We start from the raw sequence: 23,495 nt of genomic DNA on the forward strand, positions 1-23,495 counted from the left end.
TCTCCAGGACCTGGAACAGCATATGTCAACAGGTCCGGACTAACCAACCCTAGGATTCAAAGTCAGCCTAGCTGTGTTTGCAGGCTGGCCCCACCCTTGTGTCCTAGATCTGATCCTAGTTTCCAGGACTTGCTTTATTCCTTGTACCTAAGCCCTTTGTATATCAGTAGTCTGCTGAGTAGAGCAGGTGCCCCCAGAAGAATCCCCCTGCCTTTCTTTTGCCAGATGATATTCCATATGCTCCACCCTGAACTCTATACAATACCCGAGAGACAACTACTTTACATGGTTTTATGGGCAGAACATAATCACCAGGGTATCCAGTGTCACATCCATTGGTTTCTGTAATGGGCAGCTCCGCGTGCCTTTTCAGTGACTACTCTATTTGCAGGACAATTTCTAAATCCAAGTTCTAGTTTCTTCCAGTCTAGTCAGTCATGCTGACATCAACCAAGGCATGTTTAGACTTGTCGTCAGATACACTATCTACTTTCATATCTAAAATAAAACTAGCCCCTTGTTTATCATCTCTATTATTTCCAGTAAAAAAAATAAATCAACATTAGTCTTTTATAAAAAATGTATTCTGTATCATTTTATTCATTTGTACATCATTATTATGTCAATATAAAGTTAAAAAGCAGTTTGAAAATAGATCTATTTTAAAAAAATTCCAGGGTGCCTAGTGTTTGAATAAAACCTAGTGAATTGAAATATGTTCACTTCTCAAGATGCCTTCCCTTTCACGTTTACATATCCAGTTTTAGTAATAATCATCATTGAAGTTCATACTCCATTATGAAGTTCATACTCTCAGTTCTTCAACAGAATATCAACCTTCGCATCAATGAAGATTGTAAGAGAACACATTTCTATTCTCTGAAAAATGCCTACACCAATTTGCCAGACATCAAACTTTGAAAGACTCTAACTTACCTATAAGTTTTGAGTGTCTATGCTGAATAGCCCTTCCCAAATTGTGTTTATAAACTCTGGTCCTGGGTGATACTTTGCAAAAAAAAAAAGTAGTATCAGTGGTTAAATGTGCTTGAGAAAAATGTGCCATACCAACCTTTTGAAGATTCATACTGTACCTGAGAACTGTTACATTAAGGGTTCTAATAAGTCCTACAACAATGTTTTTTAATCCTTTGTGCCCCATACTTGTTTGGACATAGAACTTGTTTGGGACAGAATAGTTTTTGTCATCTGGCGTACTGAATTACTTGGAGCACAATTCATGAGATACTAATCCAAAGACCAAAGAGCTTCCCAATCAGTAGTTATTTTCTATCCATATTCTTGCCCCTGAGCAAATATCAAATAGCTCCTTATCCTATGGTCAGTCTAGCCCAAGTCCTCTTGGGATCTCCTCCAGCAGTAGAGAAAGGAACTAGAGCTGAAAGAAAGAAGTAAGAATCCAGGAAGAAGAGCTGGCAAAAGTAGCATGTGTCAGTGATATAGGGCTGGCGGGCAGTGAGGCCCCGAGGCACTCAGTGGATATGAGTGTGGTCATGATAACGGTGGGCTTCTTAGCAACCTCTCAACCTCTAGAAGTCTGTGCCTCAAGTCTAGATAAGATTTCTCCTATTCCAAAAATATTCACAGTCTCCTTTCAGTCAACCTGGTTATTTATAAGAGGAAGAAGAAGTGTAAAAATGCAAATCCTCAACTTTGCCAGAAAGTCTCCTCCATGTTTAAGACAACTGGCCAGAGTTCTCCTCCACTGTACCTTTAAGATATATTCTCAAAGAAGGAGAATATAGATTTAACCAGACAGCACTTAAATTTTAATGCAAAGCATAAGCCTTTGCACATGTTTACTCACAGTTACATTTTTGATTCCAGGGAATTCCAGCCCCAAATTATCTGTATGGAATGCCTTGTAATGAGTTCAGTTACTATTAGTTACTAATCACTCAGTCATTTCTGACTCTTTGCAACCCCATGGACTGCAGCCTGCCAGGCTCCTCTGTCCATGGAATTCTCCAGGCAAGAATACTTGAGTGAGTAGCCATTCTCTTCTATCTTCCCAACCCAGGGATAGAACCTGGGTCTCCTGCATTGCACACAGATTCTTTACTGTCTGAGCCAAACAGGGAAGTCCCTTAGTTACTGCATGTGGGTTAAATAGCGGAGTGCATTTTCTCATTGAGGAGTGAGTGCTGTGCACACCAATACCTGGTAAGGAAAAAGCACAAGACCCTGGACCTCTTATGATAATTCTGCCCGCTAGACTTCAAGGTTATGCATCAGAACTTAAGGACCCTGAAATGTGACCCTAACTAGTTATGTGATGCTGGCCCTGCTCTTTAATTTTCCCCTAGGCCTCTTCATCTCTAAAGTGAGGAACCTACATGGGCATACGGTTAAGAGTCCTTCCCGTTCTCCTCCTGGGCCTCTGAGAGCTCACATGCAGGACTGGGCGAGACAATCATAGATACCATGTGGATAATTCATGTTACGACTGTCACCACCTCAGCTTGGTAAGCTGTGTTCCCATCTCTAAGCAGCCTGAGGCGAAGGGGAAAGGCTGGGAATGAGCAGCCACAGACAATACATCTTGCTCTGCTACATTCAAGTGGTCCAACACTGCCTGTTCATCCTCACACCCTTTCCGCCCCTGTGGGCTGTCCTTCCTCCCTCCTGCGCCCTGGGAGCCCACGCTGTTCTCAGTCCCTCTTTTCCCAGCCAAGACAAACTGGTTCAGTTATTGGAGGAGTGTATTTTAGTTACTCAGAGACACACACACTGATACACCCATATGGGGATGAAAGACATTAATTTATTTCATGGTTTAGTTTATAAAAGTTCTTCCACATTTTCATAATAATTACACACACATACAGGCTCATGCCAAAGCCTGAGGGAAGCATAAAAATTCAGAATCTAAAGAGAAATATCATTCAAAATCTGAAAAAAAAAAAGGTGACAACTTTTTTTCATTAAGAAGGAAACGGAAGAGGGTGTGAAAAAAGGGAACCCCAGAGGGATGGGACGGGGAGGGAGGTGGGAGGGGATTCAGGATGGGGAACACATGTACACCCATGGCAGATTCAAGTCAAAATATGACAAAACCAATACAATGTTGTAAAGTAAAATAAATAAATTAATTAATTTAAAAAATGGGAACCCTCTTACACTGGGAATGGTGGGGATGAAATTGGTGCAGCCACTATAAAGAACAGTATGGAGGTTCCTTAAAAAACTAAAAATAGAGTTACCATGTGATCCAGCAATCCCACTTCTGGGCATATATTCAGAAGAAACAAAAACTCAGTCAAAAAGATATATGCATCCAATGTTCATAACAGCACTACTTATAATAGCCAAGACATGGAAGCAACCTAAATGTCCATTGACAGTGGAATCGATAAAGAAAATGTGGTGTGTATATATATATATACATAGTTACTCGGCCATAAAAAGAACAAAATAATGCCATTTATAGCAACATGGATGGATCTAGAGATTGTCATGCTGAGTGAAGTAAGTCAGACACAGAAAACCAAATATCATATAATATTATTTATATGTGGAATATAACTTTTAAAAAGATACAAATGAGGTTATTTACAAAACAGAAATAGATTCACAAACATAGAAAACAAACTTATGGTGACCAAAGGGGAAATGTTGGGAAGGGATAAAACAGGAGTTAGTGATTGACAGACACATACTACTATATAAAACAGATAAACAACAGGAACCTACTGCAAAGCACAGGGAACTATATTCAGTATCTTGTGATAACTCATAGCAGAAAAGAATCTGAAAAAGTGTACACACACACACACACACACACACACACACATATGTATGGACTTCCCCGGTTGCACAGTGGTAAAGAATCCACCTGCAATGCAGGAACTTCAGGAGAGGCAGGTTTGATCCCTGTGTTGGGAAGATTCCCTGGAGAAGGACACAGCAAACCACTCCAGTATTCTTGCCTGGAGAATCCCATGGACAGAGGAGCCTGGCAGGCTACAGTCCATGGGGTTGCAAAATGTCAGATGCGACTGAAGTGACTTAGCAAACACAGGCACACACACACATATATACACCTGAAACTAACACAACATTGTAAATCACTATGCTTCGGTTTTTAAAAAAGAAGGAACAAGACATGATATATGATAAGTAAACACTAAGTCCAGTAGCCAGAATGGCAACTCCTTCCTTCCTTCTCTGCCATTTGGGTCTGACCAGGGAAGATCCAAGGACCTGTAAATTCTCACCCTCTCAAGGAAATGAGCAATGCTTTTCCAGGAGAAACTTAGTAGAAACAAGGAAAAGATGGTACAAAATGCTACTTTCCAGGAGTATTTTGCACTAATATTCAAACAAATCAGCACCATTTTCTGAAGCGGATCCCTACGCCCCACAGTTTCCTCCATTTTCATTACCAGCACCATGTGTGGGTCCGACTCTGAGTGGTTATAAGTGGGGCCTTACACCACTGCACAGAAGCCTCTCTCACACTAGATGGCCTTTGGAGTGACCAGGGCTCCTTCTCTGGCTGCGGACATTCACTGGGAATGTATTGGTCTTTATTTAGGAAGACATTGCTTAAAAGTGCTAGGCGATTTGTGAATCTGTTCAGTGGTCACAAGCGCTCTTACCTTAAAGGGTTGTTATGAAGATTGAAGTAGTAATGTAGATTAATAAGCATTTCACTTATTTTCCAGAACAAAGTAACTGCAAAGGTGTATTAGACTATTTGTCAATATTATAATAATTACATAACGCAGCCTGGCCACATGCACTTATTTGCCCCCATCCCTTACTGGCTCTCACCTAACCATCTTCATCCAACTAGAAAATGAAAGCTAAGGTCAGGCCACAAATAGGGCAAACCTCCCAGAGTGGTAGCAGACGTCACCAAGCAAGGCAGACAAACACCCTCACATGAGGAGCTCTGATTTGCTTCTAAGATGCTCATACTTTGCTCCCAGGTTGTTCTGATCTTGAGACCATGGGCACCCAGAAGACAGAAATGAATTGAACAGAGTTGCAAATAGACAAGTGCCCAATCTCTTCAGAGACAATATATTGGCATTCAAAAATGATTTGCAGTGGCCTAAGATTAGTGATTGCAAGAGGAAAGAAAATTTTAAAGGTTTGGGAAAGTAAGCTAACTGCTTCATAGACCTTACTGGTAGGTCAGATTTGAAAAAGACACCTTTTTTTTCTGCAGTGTCAATCCTTTTCCTTACCACTTCTCTAATTTCAAAAGATTTAATTGTCATTTCCTACATCGAAACCACTGTTCATGTTTGTCTTTCCTCATCTGGGGGGGATAGGATTTCCTCTACAATAGAATTCCTTCTTTTGTGTTATCTGCTGTCACCCGCCACATTGAAACAGGAATGAGAAAGACATACCAATGTTTGTTTTAACCATACCTTGGCCCCTCAATCTTCACTTTAAGGCACAGTCGGACTTCCTCTACCCTCGTTCACCTTCCAACATCTGTCCTACAAAGGGCTTCTAGGAACTGATGACCTGAACAGGTGTACCTATGTGGGGCAGACTTTCAGCAACATTTTGTAAATACTAACATTTCACCAAGTGGTTCCTTGCCTCCCTCCCTCTTACCCTACTGCCAGACTCTCTTGCATTCATTTGTAACCTCACTAGGAGGTATATAGAAGAGTGAAAAGCAAGGAAAGAAGCAGTCCTTTTCCGGCTGTGAGATTTGCAAAGCCTATGCCACTGAGACACTGAGAAGACTCTATGGTTTAGTTAGCATGGTGGATAAATGCAGGAAGGTAACCCTTGCCTCACATCACCAACACCACCACCATCCTCTTAGCCTCGGAAAGATTCTCTTAAGCTGGAGGAAGAAAGAAGAGACAAAAAGGACATAATGAGAATGTATAGATGATGGTGGGTCCAGATAAAATGGACTGTAGCCTATCTTTTGAGACCCCAATAAAGGGATAAAGATTCAAAATATGTGCATATGATCTGACAACAGGAGGGGTCTTGCCTCATTCCAGCGATGGGTTCTGAATTAAGGAACTTAGTTCTAAAGAAGAACGGCTGCCCAATGATGCTAAGAGGGAAGAGTAACAGAGGGCCTACCGGGGAATCCCTGAAGGTAGAGGATTCTGTGATGGGAACAAGGGTCATTTCAGGCGATCAGCATCACCAGATGACTAAGGATAAAATGAACCTCCCCTCTATGACCTTGGCATTTATAAGCCAGATCTGCAGTTAGATACAGTCCCAAGCAAAGGAAATTCAGTTGAGAGTAAATTTCTACTACCCAGCAACAGAGAGGCTCAACATAGAAATAAAATTCAATTAAAGAATAATAAATAAAGATTACATTTCTTGCATATCTGAATATGGTACTGGAACTTGAACTCAGTACATACCAGTACAACTGACTTATACACAGAACACAATATGAATGAGGCTCCCTGGATTTAGCAACTTGTGGCCATATGTGGCACAGCTGTTGCTTAATGGACTGGCGGGGAGCACAAATGCCTTCTTAGAAGACCTTTCAACTTTGATTATAAGAGACGGACTAAAACAATAAGACAGGGTTGTTGTGTGGTCTGGAGGAAGGTGCAGAGGAAGAAAAGCGAGAGAAGTTGCTGATTAAAAGATGAAATCTCAGTAGCAGACAGCCAAGCTCCCAAAGTGATGCTGTATTCCCAAGTTCCAACTTTTCCCCGCTTCACCACAAGACCGCCAGAGTGGCGTGTGGGAAGGAAATGACTCCCAAAGTCACTTCTGTCTAAAAAAAAAAAAAAAAAAACTCTGGCGGCTTGAGGAAAAGGACATGAGTTGAAATGACTTTAAAACTATTCTGTAAAACTTTTAGGGCTGAATGTTATATGCCCATAAAACAAGGAGGTTGAGAGTTGGTCTGCAGGTGCCTTGTGATTACTTCCAGTTACTGGCTGAAACACACTCCTCCAAACACACTCTCTGCAAGGAAGGGACAAAGCCATCAGGATGTGTGTGGGTCTGAGGAGGGAGCATTGTGGGCAGGGCAAGGGAGGAAAGTGGCAGAGGCGGGGTGACAGACAAGGGGAGAGAAAGAAGTGGAAAATATTTTAAAAAGCCACTAGCACTTAGAAAATGAAGCAAATTTTTAACAGGGCCAATCCAGACATAATTCATCTGCAAGCCCTGTGTTGGCTTCTTGGTTTTACAGCCTGTGGTCTCATGAGAAAGAAGTCCTTGTTCTGGGCAAGACTGAACTAAGAGTAGAATGTGTAGAGGGTAAAGATTTTGCAGAGCTTGATATTGTTTCTCTCTCCTTTTACAATCTTTCAGCCATTCCTACCCCCCAACTCTCAAGCACTCCAGGCTTTCTAACCACTTCCATACCATGGGAGAAAAGTAATTTGATTAATGAAAACTGGAGATGTTATTACTGAGGCTTTGGAAACCTATGATGTAATCTTTTCTTTGCTATTGGATGAGGGTGGTGCTTCTCTCTCTCTCACACACACACACACACAACCTCATGCCAAAATCTTAGGCACTACAGAGTATGAATGGGAAAGATATTTTCTATAATTGATTTATCAATTCAGCCTTCATTGTGCATCTATACAGTGTCAGGTCCCATTCTAGGGCTTCCCTGGTGATTCAACAGTAAAGAATCTGCCTGCCAATGTGGAAAACACAGGTTCAGTCCCTGGGTAGGGAAGATTCCCTGGAGGAGGAAATGGTAACTCACTCCAGTATTCTTGCCTGGGAAATCCCATAGACAAAGGAGCCTCGTGGGTTATATTGCATGGGACTGCAAAAGAATGGGGCATGACTCAGTGACCAACAACACTGTTCTGGAAACAAAGGATTCAGTGATTACTAGGATATGTTCTAGTAGAGGAGATCTTTCAAGGTATCACATATAAAGGTGACTGTTTATTAATATTCCAGCTACTCACAAATGCATAATACTATCTTTGTATGCATGCATGCTAAGTCACTTCAGTCATGTCCAACTCTGTGTGACCCTATGGACTGCAGCCTGCCAGGCTCCTCTTTCCATGGGATTTTCCAGGCAAGAATACTGGAGTGGGTTGCCATGCCCTCCTCAAACCTGCCTTTTGTTATTCAGTTTCTCGGCCGTATCAGACTTTTTGTGACCCCATGGACTGCAGCACATCAGGCTTCCCTGTTCTTCACCAACTCCCAGAGCTTACTCAAATTCATGTCCATTGAGTCGGTGATGCCATTCAACAATTTCGTACTCCGTCCCCTTCTCCTTCTGCCTTCAGTCTTTTCCAGTATCAGATTCTTTTTCAATGGGTTGGCTCTTTGCATCAGGTGGCCAAACTATTGGAGCTTCAGCTTCAGCTTCAACCCTTCCAATGAATATTCAGAATTGATTTCTTTTAGGATTAGCTGGTTTGATCTCCTTGCAGTCCAAGAGACTCTCAAGAGTCTTCTCCAACACCACAGTTCAAAAGCATCAATTCTTCAGCACTCAGCTTTCTTAATAGTCCAACTCTCACATCCATACATGACTACTGGAAAAACCATAGCTTTGACTATATAGACCTTTGTCAGCAAAGTAATCTTTCTGCTTTTTAGTACACGGTCTAGGTTTGTCATAGCTTTTCTTCCAAGGAGAAAGTGTCTTTTAATTTTATGGCTCCAGTCACCATCTGCAGTGATTTTGGAGCCCAAGGGACAAAAAAAGTCTGTCACTGTTTCCATCATTTCCCCATCTATTTGCCATGAAGTTATGGGACTAGATGCCAAGATCTTAGTTTTCTGAATGTTGAGTTTTAAGCCAGCTTTTTCACTCTCCTCTTTCACCTTCATCAAGAGGCTCTTTAGTTCTTCTTTGCTTTCTGCCATAAGAGTGGTGTCTTCTGCATGTCTGAGGTTATTGATATTTCTCCCAGCAATCTTGATTCCAGCTTGTGTTTCATCTGGCTCGGCATTTTGCATGATGTACTCTGCATATCAGTTAAATAAGCAGGTTGACAATATAGAGCCTTGATGCACTCCTTTCCCAATTTTGAACCAGTCAGTTGTTTCATGTCCAGTTCTAACTGCTGCTTCTTGACCTGCATACAGGTTTCTCAGAAGACAGGTAAGGTGGTTTGGCATTCCCATTTATTTAATAATTTCCCACAGTTTGTTGTGATCCACACAGTCAAAGGCTTTAGTGTAGTTAATGAAGCAGAAGTAAATGTTTCTCTGGAATTCTCTTGTTTTTCCTAAGATCCAACAGATGTTGGCAATTTGACCTATGGTTCCTTTGCCTTTTCTAAATCCAGTTTGAACTTTTGGAAGTTCTCAGTTCACATACTGTTGAAGCTTAGCTTGGAGAATTTGGGGCATTACTTTGCTAGTGCATAAAATGAGTGCAATTGTGCAGTAGTTTGAACATTCTTTGGCATTGCCTTTCTTTGGGATTGGAATGAAAACTGACCTTTTCCAATTCTGTGGCCACTGCTGAGTTTTCCAAATTTGCTGGCATATTGAGTGCAGAACTTTAACAGCATCATCTTTTAGGATTTGAAATAGCTCAGCTGGAATTCTATCACCTCCACTAGCTTTGTTTGTAGTGATGCTTCCTAAGGCCCCCTTGACTTCAAGCTCAGGATGTATAGCTTTAGATGAGCAATCACACTATTGTGGTTATCTGGGACATTATGATCTTTTTTGTATAGCTTTTCTGTGTATTCCTGCCACTTCTTCAAACCTATCCTTGGGCCATCCCAATTTCAGGACATGTAGTTCATACTAGAGGATAATGTTTTCAGGCTTTCAATGTCTAAGAGTGCCCACTATGTTTGAAACCCCAAACAACCTAAAATAACACCAGTTACAGAATGTCATCTTCTGATAATTCAATAATTTACAGAAGCAGCCAGTGGGTAACGGCCAGTAAAAGCCCTTATCATGTTCGTGCCCTGTAACTTTTCTCATTAATGATTCTGTAAGTCCTTATATGAACATGGTGTGCTCCAGTTTACATGTCTTGTTTATTCCTCATCACACATAAGAATCGCTCCACTTTGGCATAGTGAAGAGGAGACAGTGGAGAAGAATGAAATTGTTTTGCTCTAGCCCCATCATTTAGTGGTTTGTTGCACCAGGGTGCCCCTCTTCACCTTCTGCAGACCCTTCAACCCCTCCCACTCTGGTTCCTCCATCCGTATTCCACAGAGACAATCAGGCTGAGATTACCAAAGACATCCCACTTGCCAAATCCATGGCCATTTCTCACTCACATTGTGCATGAATGTGGCACAACTGATGTCAGAGTCCAATCTCAATGTCTTCTGTTTGGTTAGGAGGAAGTTGAGCTTTGTCTTGGGGGGGATGGGGATCCCCTATGAAAATTCTAGGTGAGGGAAGGTTATATCCCCTGTGAGCTCACATCTGCTGCTTCCATCTTCCCCTACCTGGCCATGCAGCTCCTGCTTAGCCTTCCACCAGATAAATGCCACAACTGCGTCACAGTCCATCTGGCCCTGTGATAACCACAGACCCTGACTAGGTACTCCCCACCACCCCCAAACTGCCAACAATCACTTATTCTTTCCTTCTGTGACTTATAAGGAGACTACTTTGGCTTCTTTTAATTTTTATGTTTTGTTTTTTTTTTCTATTGTAGGATAATGGCTTTACCAACTCAATGGACATGAATCTGAGCAAACTCCAGGACATAGTGAAGGACAGTGAAGCCTGGCAAGCTGCAGTCCATGGGGTCACAAAGAATCAGACATGAATTAGCAACTGAAGAACAACAATTGCTTTACAATGTTGTGCTGATTCCTGCTGTATAACAACATGAATCAGCTAAAACTTAAAAAAATATATATATATATATGTATAGACACACACACATGTGTGTATATATATATATGCACGTGTGCATGCTAAGTCACTTCAGTCACCGTGTCCAACTCTTTGCAACCCTATGGACTTTAGCCCACCAGGCTCCTCTGTCCATGGGATTCTCAGGCAAGAACATGGGAGTGGGTTGCCATGCCCTCCTCCAGAGATCTTCTGGACCCAGGGATTGAACCCATGTCTCCTGTAGCTCCTGTATTGCAAGCAGATTCTCTACCACTGAGCTTCTAGGGAAGCATATATATATATAGAGAGAACATATATATATTCCCTCCCTCTTGAGCCTACCTCCTACCCCGTCCCCATCCCTGCCTTCTGGGTGGTCACAGACTGCCAGGCTGGGCTCCTTGTGTTATAGAGCAGCTTCCTTGGGCTCCCTGTGTTATATATATTAGCTATCCACTTTACATATTAGGTACTGTGTATATGTCCAGGCTATCTTCTCAATTAGGCCCCTCAATCAGGCTCACCCTCTCCTTTCCTTAAGCAACCTAGATGTCCATTGACAGATGAATGGATAAAGAAGTTGTGGTACATATATACAAAGGAATATTAGTCAGCCATAAAAAAGAAAGAATTGGAGTCGGTTGAACTAAGGTGAATTAACCTAGAGCCTGTTATATAAAGTGAGAAAGAGAAAAATAAATATTGCATATTACACATATATATGGAATCTCCTTGCTTCTTATAAGTTGCTTTGCCACTACGAACAGTTTGACCCTTAAAACACATTGTTTACCCTTTTACAAAGGAGCAAACATCTTTCTGGGACACTAAAATTCTCTAGGATGGAGATGAGGTAGGTGAGAGGCTAAGGGCACAACCAAGAATGTCAGCCACAGACACATGGTATGTGGAGCTTCTATTGCTGTTGCTACTACTACTAGTACCAGTGGAGCTAATATCTACTGAAGCCCTACTATGCACCAGGTACTTTTAAAATTAATTAATTAATTAATTTGGCTGTGCCAAGTCTTAGTTGCAGCATGTGGAATCTAGCTCCCTGACCAGGGATTGAACCTGGGCCCCTGCATTGGGAGTGCAGAGTCTTAGCCACTGGACCACCAGGGAAGTCCATGTGCCAGGCTCTCTTCCTTTATTCCCATTTTACATATTAGGTGACTTGCTCAACATATATTTCTTCCTATGTTTTGGAAGCCATAGCCCACTCTATCACTCAAAGACATTTTTTCTTACAAGGGTCATATTACCTGGACTCCATAGAAGGTCCTATATGTCTAAAGCCCCATTGTAAGCAAGGCTCAAGTTCCCTCCCACACAATTCTTAGGTCCCATGCACTGGGGCATGTTGCTTGTGATCTGATCAGTATCTCTGAATGTTCTTGGCAGTACAGACATTCCCTAGGACAATTAGAAAGATGGCTGGCCCAGAACACTCTGAAGTGTTCAACTCCCATGCCAGAGAAAGACTGACTGTCCTTTCTAACCTAGTCAAGATGCCCTTGTACTTACTTCATCTTTGTGAAGCAGGCATATTTGTGGGTCACAAGGGACTCTCTCAAACCCCTCTTTCCTTTGGTGTCTGGTACACTTCTGAATCCTGCTCCTCCTTCTGCTTTTGTGGAAATCCTTTGCATGGTCAAATTGGTAGAGACCCCAAATTTAACACCTCCAAAATCAAACTGCCTCACTCTTTGCTCCTCTTTTTTTCTAGATTTTCTACCTTGGCACCACCATCCACTCAGTCAAACACAACTCTATCTCCCTCATCTACTTATTTATGTGAAAAAAATTTCTCAGTACTTAGAGCTAAAAAAGAAAAAAATAAAATAAAGCAATATAACTGATGCTAAATCCTGTCTTATTATAGCAGTAATTACTTTTCATCCACTGACACAAGAACTAATCTGGGAGAGAAAAGCCATTCTCAACTCATTAAATGTGCATTTACCACTTTGTTTACTAGCCATCAATCAACATTTTAAAGTATTGTTTTGATCAGTTTTGGACAAGGAAACATTTCAAAAGCTAACTCAATTGAGAAGAAATTTTTAACTCATTATAATTTATGATCAGTATCAACATTAATATCCTGTTTATGATATTGTATTATAATTTTGCAAGATGCTTCCCTTGAAGGAAAATGGGTAAAGGATATGTGGAATCTCTTTGTACTATTTCTTACAACCACATGTGAATATACAATTATCTCAAAATAAAAACTTTAATTATAAGATATCACAAAAGAGTTGTTTTACTCAAAATTTGTTTTTAGAAGATAAATAGGTGACTTACTAAACCCACTCCAGTATTCTTGCCTGGAAAGTCTCATGAATGGAGGAGCCTGGTGGGCTACAGTCCATGGGGTCACGAAGAGTTGGCCATCATTGAGTGACTTCACTTTCACTTTCTTTCATTGTTACATTAAGTGCAAAGTTCTACGTGTGTGTGTGTGCGAGCGCGCGTGGGAGGGCATGCGCGCTCAGTCACTTCAGTCATGTCCAACTCTTTGCAACCTTATGGACTGTCACCCTCCGGCTCCTCTGTCCCTAGGATTCTTCAGGCAAGAATACTGGAGTGGGTTGCCATTCCCTCCTCCAGGGATCTTCCCAACTCAGGGATCGAACCCACATCTCTTATGTCTCTTGCATTGCAGGGAGATTCTTTACTGTTGAGACACTGGGGAAGCCCACAAAGTTCTATAGGAGCAATGAAATGGAAACACAATTCCAAAGAGAAAAAAAGGAGCAATGAGTAATAATTTCTCAATGTTAAAAAAGTGCATGGCCATACATTTTTAAATGAATGATAGTAATTATCAAATTGTTATATTAGTGAGGATACATTTAGAAGAGGAGATTTAAAAAGCATTTTTAAATGTCAATAATTTAGATAATATACCAGAGGTAATATTCTTTGCTATAATTTAAACTTATGGCTAAATTTTTAGATGTTACTTTTAAAATCTATGAAGGGGTAAAGGGGTTTTTCAAAAGTCTTTTAGGAGTTACAAGAAAGCAAAAATGAGTTTGAAGAGCTCTGTTCTAGCAATTCCAAGGACATTCCATTTCTAAGCAAGTCTAAGTTTTTAACAGCCTAAACATTGGCATCTACCTTTTGTTTCACTCTGGAATGCCCTGTCATTGTCTGCCACACAAACTTCTGCTTATCTTTTAACTCTCTCCTCAAGCCTCAGCCCCTCAGCAAACTCTCCCCTTCTTCTCTGATATTTTTGGCATAACCAAGCACTATCTTGTCATGTTCCTACTTGACCTCATGTGTGGCAGCATCACATAGTATTACTATAAGTTTGTATTTGCCTGCCTGTCCCCCAATTTTGCTGTGCATATCTCTACGGTGAATTTCTAATTATTCTATCTTTGACACTGCCATGAAATAAATTCAATTCAATTTTCCAGTAGTCATGTGTGGATGTGAGAGTTGGACTATAAAGAAGGCTGAGCACTGAAGAATTGATGCTTTCAAACTGTGGTGCTGCAGAAGACTCCTAAGAGTCCCTTGGACAGTAAAGAGATCAAACCAGTCAATTCTAAAAGAAATCAACCCTGAATATTTGTTGGAAGGACTGATGCTGAAGCTGAAGCCCCAATACTTTGGCCACCTGATGCGAAGAGCAAACTCATTGGAAAAGACCCTGAAGCTGGGAAAGATTGAAGACAGGCAGAGAAGGGGCAGCAGAGGATGAGATGGTTGAATGGCATCAGTGACTCAATGGACATGAATTTGAGCAAACTCCAGGAAATAGTGAAGGACAGGGAAGCCTGGCATGCTGCAGTTCATGGGGTCATGAAGAGTTGGACTTAGCGACTGAACAATAATAACAACCACTAACTTAAGACTTCTGCCTTTGAAGACATGTTTTCAGTTTAAGTTTTGTACACTAAGGGTAAAGATATTCAAACCTCTGAGCTCAAGGGGCTCTCACTTACTCATTTACTTATAAAAAAAAATTCTGCCCTGCATTACCACACCATTGAAAGTACAAAATCATGCTAAGGTCAGAAATGGGTTGACTACAGATTACCTTGGTTTTTCCACATAGTGACTTAAGCCATTTGTAGTCAGAAATTGGCCTCAATCTTCAAACTTTCAGACTAGCGTACTTATCTGCCAGGTCACTTGAGTGACCCTCAAAATACAGAGTCTTGAATGTTGACACAGATAATCTTATCTTGAGTTTTGTAAAGACTCTGTTTAGAAAATCATAAACGTCTTCCTCTATCATGTTATTTCAGCTGTCTGTACTACTCTACACCTGATTCAGGTCAATATAGTTCCTTTATTCAATCACAGTTATGATTGAACAAAAAAAAGTAAATAAGAACATGAGAAAATTTCATATTGAGTCAGACATTTCAGCTGTTCAATCTAGTCTTCTACTTCTTAAAAACAAATTAGGAAACATGTGGTAGGGGAACTAGTTATTCTTAAAAGGTTTAAGAATAAAATTTAAAATCCCTAGCTTCTTTTTCAATTCATTATGAGTCAGTGACCAATGACATCATTTAAATATTTCTTTTTTTCTCTTTTTTTAAAAAAAATATTTATTTTTAATTGAAGGATAATTGCTTTACAATATTGTGTTGGTTTCTGCCATACAGCAACATGAATCAGTCATAGGTACACCTATGTCCCCTTCCTCTTGATACTCCCTCCCACTTCCCAGCCCATCCCACCCCTTAGGTTGTTACAGAACCCTGGTTTGAACAAACATTTCTTGAAACCATTAATATATCATACCTTCATTCATTTATTCATTCATGCCTTCATTCAGTGAGCTTTCAAAGACCTGTATGTGATATGTTCTGTTTATGCATACAGACTACTGACGTTATTTAGATTTCCCCAGTTCTGCATGCAGTCTTGTGTGTATGTGTGTAGTTCTATGAAATTTTATCACATGTTTGTATACCTTGGTGTACTACCACCACAATCAAAACACTGAAACGTTCAATCAGCATTAAGATTGCGCCTCTATTATCCTTCATGTCCCCCTTCACACATACCTCTCTCCTCAACCCTCTACTATTCCTAACCCCTGACAACCACTCGCTTGTTCTCTCTCCAGTTTTCTTTTTTTAACTTTGAGAATACATAAATTTTTTAGAATATTATATAAATCATAAGCATGCAACTTCTGAGATTATTTTCACTCCCCATGATACCCTTGAGATCCATGTAAATTGTTGCATGTATCAATACTCTGTTCTTTTTTATTACTGAGTAGTATCATTGGCTTCCCAGGAGGCTCAGTGGTAAAGAACCCACGTGCCAAGCAGGAGATGCAGGTTCCATCCCTGGGTCAGGAAGATCCTCTGGAGTAGGAAATGGCAACCCACTCCAGTATTCTTGCCTGGAAAATCCCACAGACAGAGGAGCTTGGTGGGCTGCAGTCCATGGGGTTGCAGAGTTGGACACAACCGAGCGATTGAGCGCAGCAGGCATGCATGCACATTCCACTGGATAGATGTATCGCAGTGTGCTTAAGCAGTTATCACTAAAAAATACTTTTGTCATTTCCAGTTTTGCTCTATTACAAATAGAGCTACTATGAAGATCAATACACAGGTTTTGGAGTGGACATATATTTTCACTTTTCTGGGATAAATATTCAGTAGTCCAGTTACTGGGTCATATGGTAAGTATACATTTAATTTTACAAGAAACTGCCAAAGTATTCTCCAAAGTGGCTGTGCCATTTTACTTTTTCATCAGCAATATATGCAATATCCAGTCCTATGCATTCTCACTAGCATTTAGTATTGCTATTATTACTTTTTAGGTCTTCTAATAAGTGTAGCCTCATTGTGGCTTTAATTTGTTTTTCCCTAACGATATTATATCTTTTGATGTGCTTACTTTCCATCTGTATATCTTCTTTGGCAAAATGTCTGTGCTTTAGCCCATTTTCTAACTGGAATATTTGTTTACTCTTGTTTTCTTTATATATTCTAGACACAAATCCTATGTGAGATGTATGGTTTGCAAATCCTTCTGCCAAGTCTGCCATTGCTTTGTTCATCTTAATAGAGTGTTTCTCAGAGAAAAAGTTTTAATTTTGATTAAGTTCAATTTATCCATTTTCATTGCTATGGACTATGCTTTGGGTGTCATATATAAGCACTCTTCACCTAACCTTGCCCTGAAGATTTTCTCTTACATTTTCTTTCTGAAGTTATACAGTTTTACTTTTTATATTTAAACCTATGATCTATTTTGAGCTAATTCTTATATAAGGTATGTATAAGCTGTCTAAAATAAATAAATCAGTAATTTTTCTGAATATTTGTATAGAAGGTGCCTTAAATCATTTAATTTAATTTACTTTCTTTTTGTCTTTCATGCCATTATTGTCATGTTTTAACCACATATATTTTAAACTAAAAATTTTTTTTATTACTTTTAATATTTTATTTTAATATCTTATTTATTTTAATATTTTTATCCTTTCTAGTGTGGTTCATTTCTTTTTGTATGTCTCTGTTTCCATTTGGAGTCATTTTCTTTCTATTTGGATAGCTTTCTTCAATATTTACTTTACTGCTGGTATTAAATGATCTATTTTTGTCTGAAAATACATTTAATTTTTCTTTAAAAGATTTTTTGCTGAATATAGAATTATAAGTTGGCAATTATTCTTTTAGCATTTTAAAAAATGCATCAATCTGTTGTTTTCTGACTTCTGTAGTTTCTGTTGAAAAATCAGCATACCAATCATACTATTGCTATTTTTAAAGTAACATAATTTTTCTCTGGTTATTTTTGGGTATTTTCTGTTTGCCTTTGATTTTCAGCATGTTTGCTATAATGAATCAAGTTGTGATTTTCCTTCTATTTATCCTTCTTAGGGTTTGAAAAACAGTTTGAATCTGTAGTTTGATAGTTTTTGTCACCTTGCAAAATTCTCAGCTGCTAGCTCTTTGATATTGTTTCTGCCTCAAAATCTTTCTCTTCTTCTTCTAGAACTACAATTTACAGTAGGAATTTTTCATCAGGTCTCAAATGCCTCATGTTGTTTTCTAAATTTTTACATCACTTTTCCTCTTTGAGCTTCAATATGTATGAGTTCTACAGTTTTCTAAATCTTCTCTCCTGCTCACAAACTAATCTATTAATTTCTTAATTTCAGTTACTGTATTTTTGTCCTAAAATTTCCCTTTGATTCACTAATATAGATTCTAATTCTCTGAGGACACTTTACAACTTTTTATCTACCTTGAACATACTAACAATAATTATCTTAAGCCAATATTCCATAACTCCAATATCTGGATAATCTGTGGATCTGCATTTATGGAGTGATTGCTTATTTCTTTGTTTAGTTTACCATCATTTGATCCTGTCTCTTGGCATAACTGGAAATTTTTTTTTTTTTACTGATTTCTGGACATGGTGTGTGAAAATTTGTAGAGGCTTTTGATGATGTTGTCTTCCTCCAGAGCATATTTAACTTTCTTTTGTTAGGCAGTTAAATATAGGCAGATGCTGCTGCTGCTTCTAGGTCACTTGTCAGGTCTGACTCTGTGACTCTATAGACTGTATTCTGCCAGGCTCCTCTGTCCATGGGATCCTCCAGGCAAGATGACCCTCCTACAGACAGGGGTTTAAAAGTGCTTCAGGCTGAATTTTATGCTTTGTGTAAGCTACACTATTTATGTTTTCCTTCGTAGAATGTCTATGAAGAGTATTTCATTAAGTGTCTCAATGCCCCTCCTTGACAGGATCTCAATTCCATTTTTTTTTTTTGTCCCCTCCACTGTAAGACTCCTGAAATCACTTTTCAGTTTTTTTATTTAATAGCAGATATTTTATATCAATACTTGTTTTCTTGGTCACTGACTTGGAGAATGCATAGTTCAGAAATCAGAAAATATCTTAAAATTATGAGTAAAATATCACATTTATTTTTTCCATGATTTCTATTTCTCTGGGAACTTGATCTCTCTAGTCTGGATACCTTAGAAGTTTTGACTTATGGTTTTTGTCTCCCCAGTAGTGAGACTGAAGCACGCTCTGTACTGCTGCTCTTTGCTCCTCTGATTCTATTACTTTTACTGAGAATTGGCAATTTCCCTCAAGGAGAAAAAAAAAAACCCAAAACTGAGCTATATGTAGAGGTCATGTCAATGTAGCTTTCTTCTAACTGGGGATTGGGTCTCTCAAATCCTCATTGTCTTGGCTGATGTCTGATGTTTTCAAGTAGCTAATTTTTTGGTATTTTGTCCATTTTTTTATTTAAATGAATTTTGTCAATGGCCTAGTGCCAGAAAAGTAAGAAAATACTCAATGCTCTGCTCCCAGCTCAACAATTCTTATTAAGGGGTCAAGATTTGTCTTTATAATGGCTAGGCAGATCATTTTTTTAAAGGTTTTTTGAACAAGTAGATTCAATTCCCAGTGACTGACCCAGGATTCTCAGAAACCATCATGGATAAACCTTGCTGTCATATGTACTGAAAGGTAACATTTGGAATCAGATGTGAGCCAATTTGGAGGTACTTTCTTAGAGTTTTGCATGCTCCTCTGTAACCACTGTTTATCATGAGAGTAATTCAAGACACTCAAACTCACTACTAAATGACTTATTGGCATATAAACCTTCTAGCTTGCCTCTTAGAACCATGAAGACTAGAATGACTCACATTAGTTTTGATTTGGAAAGCATCATTCACCTCACAAATTTCTGACTTATCATATACTGACAACTGAAAATACAAAATTTAATGATAAAAGGAGAGCCCTACAACTGTATCAGATGACTATAGAGCCAATGAAACCCAGGATAAACAAAGCATTCTGTTTGGATCACCACAGGTTTAACTTTTTGTTATCTCTTCCTTTGCTTGAGATATATAACCCTTCTGGATGCTAACCTAATTCACTATAGGGATTTTTATGTTCTGGTTTCCTCTTGAACAGGAACAATATCTTTTCATCTATTGTTAACCTATTGCTTATCTTATTCCTTCCCCAATCTTTTGGACACTTGCTCATATATTCTCTGATTATCATTTCAATATTCTGGGCTCTACTTCATAATGACCCCCTCACAAATGAATTTGACATACACAGTATTATGAGATCTTTATTCAGTTTATTTCTCTCTGCTTCATATTTGACTCCTAAGAAGATTATTTTTGTGTAATCTCTTTTAGATCATTTATACAGTGGTTTCTGGTCTCCTTCAAGAATTCTCTTTCCAACATGAAAAATTCCTCCTAATTATGGTAGTTCAGTTTTAAAGTAAATTTTTATAAACCCTACTCAAGACTCTTTGAAAATACATACAAATTATATTGAATAATTACTCTTTATCCACATAAACTGATTTAATTATTCTATTGATTGATTAGTAAAATTTCCTTTATAATAATGATACTATAAAAGGAATCATCTGTCTGAAGTATGCAGTAGTTTCATTTAGATTAAGGTGTCACCCTTTTCCCAGGTAACCAGGCAAGCCCTACTTGCTTGTATTTCCTGGGATCTCCTCAGAATTCCAATCCATGCAAGAGGACCAGCAATCTTCTGGCATAGCGATTACTGCAAACCAGATTTCACATTCTAGCCACCTTTTTCTTTTGTTCCCTCTTGAGATTAATCAAGACACAAAATGGATCTTATCCCATGTCAGCAATTTATTTGCATCTAGATTATTTGGTCTAGAACCTTCTGAATATTTGGCCTAGAACATTCTGAGTATTTGCCACTGTTGCCCTAATACAGCTCACCTGTCTTCATTAAAACATTTTGAAAAACTCTCCTCAAAGCTATTCTCAGCCCAAAGAAGCTCATTTATTAATTTATTTTTCTCCCCACTTCCCCCCAAACTAACTTTCACGGATTCCCTCCCAACCTCCTCATTTCTCCTGCTGTCGTTGTTCTTCAGCTTTACTTACCCAGGTGACTGATGGCTTCCTTGTCCCAAGGCCAGGTGGCGGCGCCTGCGAGGTCTTCTCTTACCGAGCTGGCGAAGTAGACGTTGAGGAAGTGGGTGCTGTTGAGCTGCAGTGCCTCCTTCAGCTCCTTCACACTCATGTATGCCCTGGGGAGCACGCGAGAGAGGAAATGTCACACCGCAGGACCACAGACGAGAGCAGAGCCAGAGAGAACCAGGCTCTGACTTCCCAACCATCACTGCCGTTTAGAGGAGAAGGGCAAAGAGGCTGAGACCAGGTGTCACGGTGCTCTCAAAAAAGACACTAGTGCTCATTTAGAATATTTATTCCAAGATAAATAATACCTTACCTTTTTTGGCACCATAATATTTATATGAATACTCAGTATCTGACATCATACTCAGCTCCCTGCTTAACACCCAGATTATTTCTTCAAGATAAACCCAATAATACTCTTAATTCTATGCCCTGAGAATTACTTTCCTATCCACGGTGAATAAGGCCTTACAACTCTCAATCTCTTGTTCTTTCTATCACACTGCACAATCATTACTATAAGAAGATTGATTAAATCTCTATTTCAGCATCTGCTTGCTTTGGGCATTTTTTAAAAAGGTAAATAGTAACCAGAAAACACAAAGTTAAAGAGGAAAGAAAGAAATGAGTTATAGGAAGGAAAGGATAACATAAAGCCACTGCAGGAAATATTAGTTTTATATATATATTTTTTCTCTTTCTAGTACCTTAATCCATAGACTCTCTAACCCTACTCTGACTACTTTATACTCATTGAGTATCTCTATTGGTGGCCTTCAAAGCACTAGGTAATATTACGTTTGTACTTATTTGCAGACTTAATAGTCTATTAAAACCACATGCCCCATGGCCCATAAAAAGGGGGAAACAAGCATTCGATCTCTTTTAAAGCTCATATATAGTCAAAGACCTTCATTTTCCTGATATGAGTGAAACTTAAAACTTCACCATGAGCAAACAGAGCCTCATCATTCTCAATGGAGAGCTATTTTAAGAAAGAACAACTAAACCAAAACTGAGTCGCCCCTTGGATTCACTGGAAATGCCACTCCAAAAATAGCAATGATCCTATCACAGCTTCAACTATGCAGACAGCTCTCTCAACATAGTTGAAAATATCCTTTATAGACTGATGCTTTATGCTTACTACTCTGGTAGGCAAGCTGCAGACACTGAAATCACTCAACCCCGAAGCTCATGTGAGAACAGCATGACCCTCTTCTCTTGCTTGCTCTGCCTCCCAACTACACTGTTGATGCCATCTATTTAATCCCCATGTAGGATATATCGGCAAGGAGTATCCAAGAAATAGAGATCCCAAAGAAGACTGTATTTGTGTTCTTTGGCACAGAACCAAAAATAAGAATAAAGAAGCACAAAAAGACTTTGCTTTAAAACCAAAAGTACTTGGGAGAAAGGGGGTTTTAAAATATCCTTTCTTATTGACTTATACTATCTTGGAAAAATAGTTCTCCTCCCCCAAGAAGCCATCCAAATTCCATGAAGTGATGTCAGATGTGGTCAGAGGGATATTCCTTTTTCTGCTTTCCTGGAGACTCAGTGTTTTTTGAATTGTCGCCTGGTTTTACACAGACAATTAGTCACATTCCTTTTCCTTTTCTCCTTTATTAAAAACAATTACAATTTCCTGTATTGACAAATCGATGGTTTGGAGCTATGATGACATCAAGTAACTCTTCAACATGGAGATGTTCTAATCAGTCAGATGAAAGAAGAGGCAGGGTGGATAGGAGGAAAGAGAGAAGAAAGAAAAGAAAAGGAAAAAAGAAATGATTAGAAAAGAAAGAAGAGGGATCAGTGACTGAGCCTTCACATAGGTGGGGTATCAAGGAAGAAAAACTGCACCCTCTGTTTCTTTTCAGAGAGCCCATTAAAATTAGGAATTGGGAACTTGACAGTTTTCTCTCTTTTCTCCTCCCTCACTTTCCCCAAATCCCCCTGTTCCTGGCATGGTTACTTGGGCTACCTGTGTGTTCCTGGCTTCTCTGTCTGCCACTTACCAATCTTGGCCACCATCCTTCTGTTCTCCCTCAACCCCGTAGTTCCAGTAATTTCCCTTGAGCCACTCTCCAAGAGGCCTCCTTCTCCAACACCAACTCATCTGTTGGTTCTACTCATCTCCCTTTTCTTCCTTGCCCATCCCTCTCTCCAGCCATAAATTACTCTTCCAGATGAGAGTGTTTATGTAATGTTGGTGGCAAACTGGGTGCGGTTTCTCTAACTCCTACACTCCAAAAAGACAGGTAGAAGTCAGCAAGTATAAGGGAAAAATACATTTTAAAAGCTAGAGACAGTAGGAAACAGTCATTAATGCAAACGGTAGAGGAGAGTCTTATTTTGTTGGAGACAAACATTTTTGTCCAGATTATTCCCTAAACCAAAAAAGGGTAAAATTGTAGGTATCCAAAGGGTGTTCACTGTGCATGTAGACTGCCTTACCTATTATAATACATGTATGCCATTTCAGAACTTAATCTCAGCTAATAACATAAATGTCTTAGCTTGTCCGCTAATATGACCAGAGCCTAGCTCAGGCCTACAGTACAGAAAGTGGACATTATTCAAAGATTCAAACCTTAACATCTTGCTTCAGAAATAATTTATTAAGAGATAAACTTGTCATCCCAAATATCTTAATATTCAAAGAGGAAATGACATACATAAGTGTCATAAAATGCATAGGATCATGAACTGACTGGGACCAATATACAT

At 39.3% G+C, this 23,495-nt stretch overlaps 1 protein-coding gene and 1 non-coding gene across 2 annotated transcripts in view; both read right to left on the reverse strand.

Moving 5' to 3' along the window:
• The window catches only part of PAPPA2 (pappalysin 2), a 289,437-nt gene that overhangs the window by 164,636 nt on the left and 101,306 nt on the right, over nucleotides 1–23,495 (reverse strand). Inside the window, exon 3 of the mRNA XM_020879747.2 lies at nucleotides 20,727–20,872. Within this exon, the coding sequence (XP_020735406.2) occupies nucleotides 20,727–20,872 (146 nt within the window). The remainder of the gene's footprint in view (nucleotides 1–20,726; nucleotides 20,873–23,495) is intronic.
• TRNAG-CCC (transfer RNA glycine (anticodon CCC)) lies at nucleotides 11,845–11,916 on the reverse strand. The gene has a single exon. It is a non-coding gene; the product is annotated as a tRNA-Gly (tRNA).

The sequence above is a fragment of the Odocoileus virginianus genome, chromosome 11 (genome assembly GCF_023699985.2).
Source record: "Odocoileus virginianus isolate 20LAN1187 ecotype Illinois chromosome 11, Ovbor_1.2, whole genome shotgun sequence".
Classification (NCBI taxonomy): domain Eukaryota; kingdom Metazoa; phylum Chordata; class Mammalia; order Artiodactyla; family Cervidae; genus Odocoileus; species Odocoileus virginianus.